This window comes from Prionailurus bengalensis, chromosome A2, assembly GCF_016509475.1.
Source record: "Prionailurus bengalensis isolate Pbe53 chromosome A2, Fcat_Pben_1.1_paternal_pri, whole genome shotgun sequence".
In the NCBI taxonomy this organism is placed as follows: Eukaryota; Metazoa; Chordata; class Mammalia; order Carnivora; family Felidae; genus Prionailurus; species Prionailurus bengalensis.
The window spans coordinates 74627566-74640286 of NC_057348.1; the positions used below are offsets into that span (position 1 = coordinate 74627566).

General features: G+C 44.6%; 1 protein-coding gene across 7 annotated transcripts in view; it reads left to right on the forward strand.

Annotated features, from left to right (window-relative positions):
- Nucleotides 1–1815: 1815 nt before the first annotated feature.
- The window catches only part of AMPH (amphiphysin), a 250199-nt gene continuing 239293 nt past the window's right edge, over nucleotides 1816–12721 (forward strand). For 2 of the 7 annotated variants that reach the window (XM_043588531.1, XM_043588533.1), the window contains exon 1: nucleotides 1816–2318. In XM_043588531.1, coding sequence (XP_043444466.1) covers nucleotides 2250–2318 — 69 coding nt within the window. In that variant the 5' untranslated portion in view covers nucleotides 1816–2249. The remainder of the gene's footprint in view (nucleotides 2319–12721) is intronic. The other 5 variants (XM_043588536.1, XM_043588532.1, XM_043588535.1 and 2 more) reach the window with 3 other exon arrangements.

A 12721-nucleotide genomic window follows, 5' to 3' on the forward strand; every position in this document is an offset into this window, starting at 1 on the left:
GCTTGGTTTTCATTGCTTGGAACTCTGTCCCTTGCTTGTTTAGAAAGAGGGCAGTGACATTTGTGAGGGAAGCTATAGCCAGGCCCAGGATGGGAGCAGAGGGGGCTTTGGGACCCCCATGGACTGTGCCCACAGACTGATATGCTCCAGAACATTCTGGTGTATTCCAGCATTCTGAGGCTGGTATCCTCAAGACAAGATCTCAGGGCCAAGCTAAGGTTCTAAAGCCCTGTGTTTTAGAGACATGACTCAATTTCTGTCTTCTGGCCAGCCTTTTCTTTTCTTTCCTTTTCTTTTTTTAATATTTGTTTGTTTATTTTTGAGAGAGAGAGAGAGAGAGCGAGCTGGGGAGGGGCAGAGAGAGGGAGACACAGAATCTGAAATAGGCTCCAGGCTCTGAGCTGTGAGCACAGAGCCCAATGTGGGGCTTGAACCCAGAAACCCTGACATCATGACCTGAGCCGAAGTCAGAAGCTTAACCTACTGAGCCACCCAGGCCCCCTGGGCAGTCTTTTCTACGGAGTGTTGACCAAGAGAGGGATTTTCTCTTTACTTCCCTCTGAAGTAAACTCCTGTTTACTTCAGATGTTGGAAGTAGGGTGACCAGTTCATCCAGGTTTACCCAGGGATTTCTGGGCTTTAGAACTAGAAGTCCTGTCTCCTGGAAACCCCTTCATTCCCAGGCAAACGGGGATGAATAGTCATCCAGAGGAAATAAGAGCCAAGTGAACAGGCTGGATATTTCAGTTAATAAACCACTGCAAAAGTTAGTGGCTGAAAAGCATTATCATTTTGTTTACTCACCACACTGTGCTCTGCTGGGATCAGCTGAGCGGTTCTTCTGGTGGTCTTGCTGACACGAATTTAGTCAGTGGGTCAGACGGATGGAGGCTGAAGTTTCTCTCTTTCCACGTGGCCTCTCCATGAGGCTTTTCGAAGCAGGGAGAAATTCTACATGGTAGCACAGGGCTCCGCAGAGTGCCAAACCTGCTCGGCTTCTCCAGGCTTAGGCTGGAACTGGCCCAGTGTACTTTTACTATATCTTATTGGCAAAAGCCAGTCACTGTGCCGTTCTACAGCTAAGGTGGGGGGACTTCCCACCGAGTGGATACCAAGGGGTGGTTCACAGGGGTGCTCCACAGGTGACAGTCTGCTCCAGTGAGATGCTCACTGGGGCTCACCGGATTCAGGTGCCTGATTACCTCTGACCTGCTTGCTGGGCCACCGGCCACACTGCCTCACACTCAGAATGGTTTCACCACTGGTCAGGGCCTTCAAGAGCTCTGTGTAAAGTATATGACAAACTTATCCCTATTATTCTCCCTTCTGCTAAGCATACTTAGGATAGTGAATCCCTGTGAGGTTGCCAGCAGGTTCGCAGGAAGCCACAGGGCAAGAGGCCCAGGTCTTGCGATGTTGACGTGAGGCAATCAAGGACCTGACTGTCCTTGGGGCAGCAATTACCCAGATCACCAAAGCACAGCACCTTGCTTACAGGGACCATCCCTTCTCAACATGGAACCTCCCTACCGCAGGCCCCAAATCTCGTCTTCAAAGTTTGGGGAAGTGTGGGCATCGCTTTCCTCTCCAAGGCAGCTCTAAACCCCGCACTGACTTGGTTTCCCAGTCACCTTTCCTCGGGCTGTGTGCCTCCTGAGGGCAGGGCGAGGCCCAGCTTTCTGGAACTCACAACCAGGGAGGGGTGCACTCTCCGGAAGAGCCCATCCCCCCGCCTCCACGTCAGAGCACCTCCCATCCCGGCTTCCCCATTCCCGCCCCCCGCCCCCCTCCCCCGAGCCTCCTTTTTTTTTTTTTTTTTCTGGAAAGAATCGGGCCCCACTCGGCCTCCCCCAACGCAAACTCCGCCTGGAAAGAACCCCGGAGCTGCCTCGGGGGCCCCCGGACTGCCGCTGGGCTCGTTCCCCTCTCCCCTCCCGACCTCCTCTTCCACCGCCGCGGGCACTCTCGGGGCATTTTGACTTCGGGCTTCTTCCCTCGCTTTTTCTCGCCGCCCCGCAGCCGGGCCCCGCGCGTCCCGCCTGCGCGCTGTCGCTTTAAGCCGGTGCCTAGCGCTGCGCCCCTCCCTCACCCCTGCCGGCGCTCCCCGGCTGCTTCTCGCAGCCCCTCCCGCTCCTCCTCCTCCTCCTCCCCCTCCCGCTCCTCCTCCTCCTGCGCTCCCGCTCGTCCTCGCCGCCGCCGGCCCGTCGCCCGCTCCGCTCCGCTCCTCGCAGCCTCCCGGACCCGCAGCCATGGCCGACATCAAGACGGGCATCTTCGCCAAGAACGTGCAGAAGCGGCTCAACCGCGCGCAGGAAAAGGTCAGAGCGGGCGGCGGGCCGCGGGGCAGGTGGCGGGGGCGCGCGGCGGCAAGGGCCGAGCGGGCCGGGGGAGCGGCGGAGGCCGGGGCCGGGGGCGCGGGGACGCCCTGCGCTGCGCCGCGGCGACTGCAGCGAGGCAGCCGCGGGCGGGGAGGCGGGAGCGCCCGGGGCGCGCGGTCCGCCCGAGTCTCCCCGCGCGCTCGCCCCCCGCGCTGCTGGCCGCGGTCGCCGCTCTCCCGGGCGGGCGAGGGCGCGAGCGGTGGCAGGTGCGGCGGCTCGCCCGCGGTCCCCGGAGCCGAGCGCTTCTCCCCGCCCGCGGCGCCCGCTCCCCGCTGGCCCGCGGGTCCGGGCGGGAGATTGCGGCAGCAGTCCTCCCTCCGGGGGGTCTCCTGGGGACCCAAGTGCGGCAGAAACGGCTGGTGCAGCGCAGAGGCCACCCCCCAGATCTGTACGGATCGATCGGGCTCATCTCAGAAAACCCATGGCTTTAATACAGTGCTGTCCAGTGAATCCTGGAGTTCAAAATAGAGATGTGGATACACACTTTTCTTTCTCTGTGTTCTTTTTTTGGGGGGGGGTCCTCTCTGTGTGTGCCCCTTTGGACGTCGGTGTCCTTCTCTGGAAGGTCAGAAATACATGTGACCTGAACCTAACAGTTCTTTGCACATTTCTGCACAAAGAGGGCGTTTTATTGCATTAAAAACAAAACAAAAAAATCCACATTGCAGGCTCAGGTTGGGTTCCCTAGTGTTTTACAAGCTCCTCAGCACATTGGCCTCTCAGTAATTTATTTTCCTCTCCCAGAGATGGGCACAGATGAATCCCAGGTTTACACCAAGCACAGCCCTGTGCAGTTGAGGTATTGTGGCAGGCGCTGGGCTCGCCTGGCTCCCCTCGAGACTGCTTGTCGTCAAGACCTTGCCAGCACTGAGGTCTTCATTTGTGTCTCCAGCCAAAGGACATTCATATTGCAGCTTGAGCATGGTACTTGAAAATGAACGCCGGCTAATTGAGCCCCACGGTTTGTGTCAGTGGAACTGTGTTCCCTTTCATGTGGCAGTGTTTTCCGTCCCTGGGATTCTGGGTGTTTAGTGTTTGCCTCTTTTACTGGAAGTCAGATTTGCCGCGTTGCTCAAAATGATGGTGAATTTCCCTCTTCAGACGCTGGCTCAGGCTGCTCTGGGTTCCCACCCACCTGGAGGAACTGAGCGGAAGGGGGCACTGATCCCTTTGCCTGTCCCCAGGACCAGAGGCTGTGTGGCTGCCACTGGCCCCTCCCTCCACACACGCACACTCCCAGTGCAGTAAGAGGATTGTATTTCTTTTAATATCTACCCAAGCTCATCCTCAACTAAGGAGAACCTCCTCCAGCCGCTCCTTCGGCAGCTGCATTAGCAGGGCTTCTTGGCCTCTACCAGTCCCTGGTTAGTTACTTGTCCAGAAAGTAGCAAAGGATCTGCTGGGATCCCAGCCAGGTTTTGTCATCGTTTTTCCATGCTTCACTTTACCCACTTGTAGGTATTCCTCCCCGCTCTCCACTTCCAGCTAATTACTTGAATCCTTGGTTTGAAGCTTTTTACGGAGTCCACTTTCCATCTGTGAAAGAATTTAGTGGTATAGTCTGCCTTTTCACATATTACATTATTTCTTAATCTGGGTCACCAGCTGTTAATATGCTAAAAATAAATGAAAAGGTATCGTAATCTGTCTTACAGAGTGTGCAAGCCCTTGTGAATTGTTGAAAACTCACTTTGTCGTTATTAAGGTCAAGTGTGTATTACGACTGCAGTTCTGGATGGTGGTTACTTTTCCATGGGAGGGAGGTCTAAGGGAGGCTTGTGTAGGGCTTCAGCTATCCTGTTTTCTTCCCTGGGTGAAGTTGCTGATGGAAAGTGCCTGCTGTACCAAATGTAGGGTGTTAAGACACCAAAAGGCTGAGAGTATGGTTTCCACTGGTGGGTAAGTTCTGTCTCTTTCTTGAGCCTGGGCAGCACTAGGGAAAAGGCAGGTGGGAATCCAGGTGAGGTAGCCCAGCCAAGCCTGAAGAGAAGCTACTGGAGGGTGGAAAACACAGTAAGTGACTGCTGAAGGCATTGAACATCTCCCCCAGAGATGCCTTCCTGTTTTGTCTTTGGACTGTTCCTTTTCTCTGATGCAGACGCTCCATCGCAGTGTCTGTATACCACACGTGTTCTTGAGACCTTGGCTTCTTGTTTTTACAACCAAATTTTCCCCAAAGAGAGTCTACTCGCTTAAGTTTCTCATTCTCTGTGCTACACCTAATGGTTGCATGCATTTTGGCTCCAAATGCATGACGGAAGCTACTCCTAGAGGGGTCTTAAGATTTTTTTAAATGAATTTAAAATATATTTTTTTAATAAATTTTTTTTAACGTTTATTTATTATTGAGAGACAGAGAGACACAGAGCATGAGCAGGGGAAGGGCTGAGAGATGGAGAGACACAGAATCTGAAGCAGGCTTCAGGCTCTGAGCTGTCAGCACAGAGCCCGACGCGGGGCTCGAACTCACATGAGATCTCGCGAGATTATGACCCGAGCCAAAGTCAGACGCTTAACTGACTGAGCCACCCAGGCGCCCCAAAATACATTTTTTTTAATTGAAGGTCTGTGAAGGTTCAGTGGAGAAAGTGAAATGTATATAAGCGAGAAATAAAACCACCAACAAATTAGGACAGCCATAATTCTACTACCCAGAAATGTCAGTATCATTTGATGCATATTCTAGTAGATCTTTTCCCATTTTTACACGTATATATTTACAACAAAAACAGGCTCATACTCAAAGTTTTTTAACCTGTTTATTTCATTTAATAATCATGAACATTCTTCAGTATGTACGTATTTTCTGCTAACATTTGAAATGACTAAACAGTATTGGAACTCATGGATTTAAAAAAAATTTTTTAAAGTTTATTTATTTTTGAGAGACAGAGAGAGACAGAGCGCAAGCAGGGGAGGGGCAGAGAGAGAGGGAGACACAGAATCCGAAGCACGCTCCAGGCTCTGAGCTGTCAGCACAGAGCCTGATGCGGGGCTTGAACTCAAGAGCTGTGAGATCATGCCCTGAACTGAAGTCAGACGCTTAATTGACTGAGCCACCCAGGTGCCCCTGGATTTTAATGAATCTTCTGTTTTTTGGACATTCAGTTTCCAATGTTTCTGTATATAAATACAAATCTGTATATAATTACAAGGGGTAAACTTGTAGGGAAAGTGTTTGCATACACCCTGAAGTATTTCCTTAGATACATTCCTAGAAGAATGATTGTGTCAAAGGTATGCTGATTTTTATTATAGCTAGATTGCCTTTCCAAATGGTATCAATTAACATTCTCACCAGTGGTATGAGACACTTGCCAACACTGGATAATAAAATTTAAAATAATCGATAGCTGTGTCATTGGAAAAAAATGAGTTACTGTTTGTTTTGTTTGATTATTGAAAACCAAACATTATTTTTTGTATTCCTGTTTGTTTTTTTTTCACTTGTGAATTGTGTTTATTTTTTTACCCAGTTTGTTTAGCATCTACACGCTGTTCTGTGTAAGGGCAAAAACTATCAATTCTAAAGGTTACAAATATGGTTTCTTCCATTTCTATTTACTTTGTAGTTTTTGATGGTTTTCTTCTGCCATAGAGAACATTTATGTTTATGTTGTGTTTACGTTTTATGTATAACTACTTAAATCTCTCCATTGATTTTGTATGGCTTCTCTCTTGGGTATTGAATTAATCAGGGTCCTGGCTCTTGTAAAAAGTGGAAAACACCGATCAAACTGGCTTAAGGAAAAAGGGAAATGTAATTACTAAAAATAAAAATATGGCTCTTGCACATACAAATCTAAATGGGATTTTAACATATAAATGTATATTAAACTGTAACTGTTCTTATACATATACATATATGTAAATATATGCATGTGTATGTATTACATATTTTAACTCACTGGATTCTATGTGGTCGGTGTTATTTCTGCCCCCATTTTATTAAAAAAAGTTTTTTTAAACGTTTATTTACTTTTGAGAGAGAGCATGTGGGGGAAGGACAGAGAGAGAGAGAGGGGATCCAAAGCAGGCTCCATGCTGACAACAGCAAGCCTGATGGGGGGTTCCAACTCAGGAACCATGAGATCAAGACCTGGGCTGAAATCAGTGCTCAGCCTACTGAGCTACCCAGGTGCCCCTCTGTCCTCATTTTAAATATGAGGAAGGGGGCGCCTGGGTTGGTCAGTCGGTTGAGCATCCGACTTCAGCTCAAGGCATGATCTCACAGTTCCTGGGTTTGAGCCCCTTGTGGGGCTCTGTGCCGATAGTTCAGGGCATGGAGCCTGCTTCGGATTCTGTGTCTCCCTCTCTGTCTCTGCTCCTCCCTCTCTTGTGCGTGCATACACGCACGCTCTCTCTTTCTAAAATATAAAAATAAACATTAAAAAAAAATGAAGAAGAGGTTAAGTGACATGCCAAGGTCACACAGTTAGTAAGTAGTAAAGGCAAAGTTTGAACCCAGGCAGTCAAGTGATTTTCCATTTTGTGTTACTGCCTCTTACAATTAATGAAAAAGGCAGGGGTAGACAAACTTCAGACCTACCGGAACCGGGGGTTCAACCACAGGCATCAGGGCTCACATGCCTTTTCCCCATCTCTCCTCTTGCTGTTCATTCTGGCAGCTCCATTCTTTTTTATAAAGTTTTTTTTTTAATGTTTATATATTTTTGAGACAGAGTGTGATTGGGGGAGGGGCAGAGACAAAGGGAGACACAGAATCCGAAGCAGGCTTCAGGCTCTGAGCTGTCAGCACAGAGCCTGACACTGGGCTCGAACTCGTCAACGACGAGATCATGACCTGAGTCGGACACTCGACTGACTGAGCCACCCAGGCGCTCCCCCCACCTTTATTTATTTATTTATTTATTTATTTATTTATTTATTTATTTATTTATTTATTTTTGAGACACAGAGAGACAGAGTGATGACAGCCCATTTTTGGTCAAGTTCTGTCTTGGTGGCAGGGTGGCCGTCAGCAGCTCTAGATAAGAGCATGCTTTTCCTTCAACATTTATATAGAACTCAGTATAGCTCTCATTGGCCCAAATTGGGCCTTGTGCTTCTTCCTGGGAGGAAAGAAATCTCTCTGGCCAAGGACCAGGACCATAGGTTGGATTGGGCCTGAGTCATAGACTACTACTGACGCTGAGTTGGAGAAGCCCCCCACCGCCCCCTGCTCCAGACCATATGGACTGCTGTAGAGAAGGAAGGAAAATCAGAGTATAGATGGGGGACTGAATGCTACACTGGCAAAATAAAAGGTATCCACTGAGGCATACTTGTTTGTCCCATGTTTATATAAATAGTAATGTATTTTGTAATTTATAATTTAATATTTGCCAAAAAATTTCCTACCAAATTAATGTATGCAGTTTAAAAAATCAAATAAAATAATATAAAACATTTATTTTGAAAAGTAGCAGGCCTCTGTCCCCTCCTCTCAGCCTCATCTTGTTTCCCAGAGGTAGTTATGACTAGCCCCAACATCTCTGTAAAATATGCTTGTATAAAATAACTACTTCTTGATCTATCGTTTAATATTTGGTGAATATAGGTAAAGATTTAGCTGTCTTACCTTCATCTCTGTATTTCCACATCCTTCAGTCATGTATTATGGCACAAACTGTTGATTGCTGAGGATTATCTTTTAAAAAATTATAAAGTATAATTTTTATTGAATAAAATATACAAATCTTAAGTATTCCACTTGGGGGATTTTTATGTATATGGATATCTGCATAGTTAGCACCCAGGTCAAGTTATAGAACATTTTTATCCTGCCAGATACCCATCATCCCTCATGTTTCTCCTGTTCTTTATCTGTTTAAATTCCTTTATTTTAAATTCCTTTACTGTCATTTCCCTGATAAGCATTTTTACATGTTCTTATTGGTAACTTTGATAGCTTCTTTTGTGAGGTGTCTGTTAAAGTCTTTTGGCTATGCTTTTATTTGGGTGGCTTGTCATTTTATTATTGATTTGAGGAACTTATTTATATATTCAGGATATGAATCTTGTCAAGTAGACATTTCACAAGTGTTTTCTTGAGGAAAGTGGTTTGCCTTTTTCTTTCTTAATGGTGCCCTTGGATAAACTGAAGTTTTAAATTTTTATGAAGTTGTATTTGAGGATTAAGTTTTTCATTCAGCTTTTTATTTTCTCTGGAGTTAATAATTGCTTTTGTTTTATTTGCTTATTTTCCTACGAACTATTTAGAATTATTTCTTCTTACTTCATCAGGTCTGTCATTGCCCATCAATATTATTGTCAAAGGCTCAGTATATAAGATAATGTAATTGTTCTGTTTTCCCCAACTGAAGGACCCCTCTGTACCCCCTTTTGGGGCCTCTGCCCTTTTGCTGTAATCTGGGCTGATTTTCTTTCTAGGTCTGCTTGCTGTAAATCTGTCATCCTCTGTCTTTACTTGCCAGTGTTGGGGTTGAGAAGGGCTTGAAGGCTCATCTATTCTATATCCCAGGCTTTCAAATAGTCCTCTATTATCAGGGTTGTGCTTGATATTCAACTGTATACAGTACTTAGTTGCACTGGGTTTTCAGCTTGAGTGTATTTGTGTGTATAACTGTGCAAGGAGAATTGGCTGCTTTTTCATTGGTTGCTGTGTACAGGCACTTTTTTTTTTTTTGGTTTGTTTTACCTTTCTCTGCTTTGCTGAATTGTTTCCATTCTTCCATCCTCTTTCCTGTTTCTCTAAAATGTATTAAACTCTCTGATCTACTATGATGCCTCCCATGTTTTTGTCATTGTATGTTCATACCTTTATGCCTGTACTATCTTATGCCTGTACTATTTTATTTAGGTTTTGGGAGGAGATGGAAATAAACACAGTCAATCTGTCTGTTTTTACATAAGCCTTTCTACTTAAATATTTAATCCCTTTGAGATCTATTTTTTTGTCCATCTTCTTCCTTCTGTGAAATCCCAATGACATTTATTTGGTCTTAGCATCCTTGACTTCTGTGCAATATTTAAATTGGTGGACAATTGTAAACATTTTTATACATTAGATATATTTTAACATGATTCTTGTGAGCAGGGAAACTTTTGGTATGTTATAATATGAAACTTTTTAGGCATCGTTTTTGTTTCTTTCTGTTTTATTAAGGGAGTTACTTATTTAAATTCTTACTTTTTAAATTCTCAGGAAGTGTCCAGTTTGATATTCTTTGGGCTAGTTTATCTGCCCCAAGTGAAAATTACGTGACGGTCTTAGGTGTAATGTTTTTCATGTATTGTATTTTCCCAACTAAGTTGAAGGTACTTGAGGACAAGGGCCACATGTCTTGTGAATGGTACGTGTTCAGTGATGATGCATTGATTTGACTTTTGTGTTCTTGCTTGTTCATACTGCACCCCTGTAAAGCTTCCTTCCTCATTATTCTTTCTCTGTCTTTTGTGAAATTATCATAAAGGTTTCACTGTGCATCCCTGTCATTTTCTCTGTGATTTTGTGAAGGTAGTATATGAAATAAATTATTCTTACAGGTTCTGTACATGGTAAGGACTCCAAACAATATTAGATGGGACTGAGCTAACTTGTCATTTTTATAAGTCAAACAGCCAAATATTGGTACAGTCATGTGGTTCAGTCCAATATTGATTGGGTGACATGGCAAGAAAAACAATGTCATTTCTTCCCATATACCTAATTATATGACATTTTTAAAAAATTACTGCCTTGCTGATGCCCACAGATTTGTTCTCAAAGAGAAACATGTGGATGATGTTTCTGTGTGCATGTGCTTGTGTGTGTGTGTGTGTGTGTGTGTGTGTGTGTGTGTGTGTGTATGTTAGATGTAAATACAATAGAAGGAAAATCTTGCTCTGTCCAGAAGATTCCTTTTTTTTTTTTTTTTTAATTTGAGAGAGAGAGACAGAGAGTGAGCACACAGTGGGGAAGAGGGGCAGAGGGAGAGAAGGAAACAATCTCAAACTGGCTCCACACTCAGTGCAGAGCCTGATGTGGGGCTGGATCCCATGGCCTTGGGATCATGACCTGAACTGAAATCAAGGGTCAGATACCCAACTGACTGAGCCACCCAGGAGCCCCCAGGAGATTCTATCCATGGGGCCTGTTGCTAGAAGTGTGGATTTTATGACCACATTTGTATCTGAAGACACTTTGGAGCCTGCATCTCTGTGGCAATCCAGGGTTTCCTCTTTCAAGGTCATCTGAAGCTTTCTTGTTGCCTGCTTCTACATTGTGCAAACTTATGCCTTCCCTGCCACTAAGATAATTTTCTCTGAGTATATTAAAAACAGCCAAATTTAAAGTAACACAAGAATACTCTTGATACAGTAAGGCTTTCATCTTTCTTTTTCTTTTTCTTTTAACAGACACTCAAATACCCACACATCCTTTTTTCTCCAGGAATCAATACAATAGGGAATCAAAACTATAGGATCTCCGATTTTAACATTAGTAAAAGTTACCTTTCTCCTTTACAGGATAGCATATTGTGTGTGTGGCATGTATGTGTGTGAGATTCCTAAGTCATACTTTAGAAGCCAACTTGTCTATGGACCGATACAACTTAAAACACCTGAAATACTTAGGTAAATGATATGGCCTACTTTATTTGGGGTATAAAACGAGGTCCCATTTCTTTGATATTCACATTAAATGATTTCAACATCTCATCCAATGTATCATAAGAATCTCTGACTGCTCTCTGGGGTTCTGTCTTGTGATAAATTCAGCAACCCTAGGGGGGAAGTTCCCTGTCTCTAAAGGAGTCAGTCAGTGGTTTTTACTATGGCCCTATGGAAAATGGTCCCAAAAGGGTATCCAGCATTCAGATGTCATTCTTGTCCCCTGGATGAGCATTGTAGTGATCAAGGAGCACAGCACCCCCACTAACAGTTCCCACAGTAATGGTAGGGGCAGGAAGCCTTTCTTTCTAGATTATTTCCCACTGTGGTCACTCTGTGCTGCAGCATGCCTGAGCCCCATGTGTATGATCCATGGGCGTATCATTTCCAAATACACCTGCACATGTATACCCATAGCTGCCCTGCTCCAAGATTTCCCATGATGCCAGGGTTCCTAAGTTCGGAGATTTGATGTTATCAAACACTGATTATCCATTCCATTCCATTCCATTCCATTCCATTCCATTCCATTCCATTCCATTCCACTGCAGTCTGTTCCATTTCTAATAAAATGCTTGTGGGACCATACTGAATTGATCTCAAGACTACACTTTGAAAATACTACCCTAGAGGCCCTCCAGCATCTTTTCCTATATGTTGACTTTCTTTTGGGTCACTTCAGTCCATTCAGGGGTGGGTGGATGGGTGTGAGTGCGTGCGTGCGTGTGTGTGTGTGTGTGTGTGTGTGTGTGTATCTATGATTAGGTTTCAAACAAAAAATACTGTAATGCACTCTGGGAGGGCTTGAGTAGGGAAGAGAGAGTATTTAAAAAATAATTTGTTCTTGTGGCTTTTTAAAGTCTGAGAATTTCAACTCTACTGTTCAAACACAATTTTTTTAGTGATTTCGAGGGGCCATCTGAGTAGATTCTGAGGAAATAAGGGCCTGTGGGCTTCCGTGAAAGGGCTATTACATGTAAAGATCTCTTGTGTTACAGATACAATTTTCTAGAGAGTCTCAATAATGGCTAAGATTTACATAATGAAAGTACCATCATCACAGAGTTAAAGAATTTACCCATGAAAAAATATAATAAGACTATATACATAGCATTATGCGAAATTAAAGTGATAGTAATCACAGTTGCTTGAGAACACATCCACGGGCCAACTTTTAATATAGAAATGCTGAAACTTCATTCTTATTGATTCAAAATCTAAATTTAAGTGTAGTACTTCAGTAGATGCATTTCCTGAATACATATTGAGTGAATCCCTTATTAGGAATGATGCTGGATAAAGCCATGGGTAAGATCTTAGTTTTGAAACAATTTGCTATGCTACAGCCATATATCAATTTTGATTGCCCTGAAACAACTTAGAACAGATGTACCAAACCCAGAAAACCACCAAGTTGATCATTTCACCTTATGGTCATACAGTTATTTAGCTGAAAGTTTACTTCCTACATGGAAAGGACCTGAATATATCTATGCCATATAGTTTTTTGTATCTTAAAAGTGCCTATAATAATTTCTTAAAGGTGCTTGGGTGTCCCAATCAGTTAAGCACCTGATTCTTAATTTTGGCTCGGGTCATGATCTCACAGTCATGAGATTGAGCCCCTCGTCGGGCTCTGTGCTGAGCCCGGAGCCCGCTTGGGATTCTTTCTCTCCCCATCTTTTTCTGCTCCTCCCCTCGTGTGTGCAGGCCCTCTCTCTCTCTCA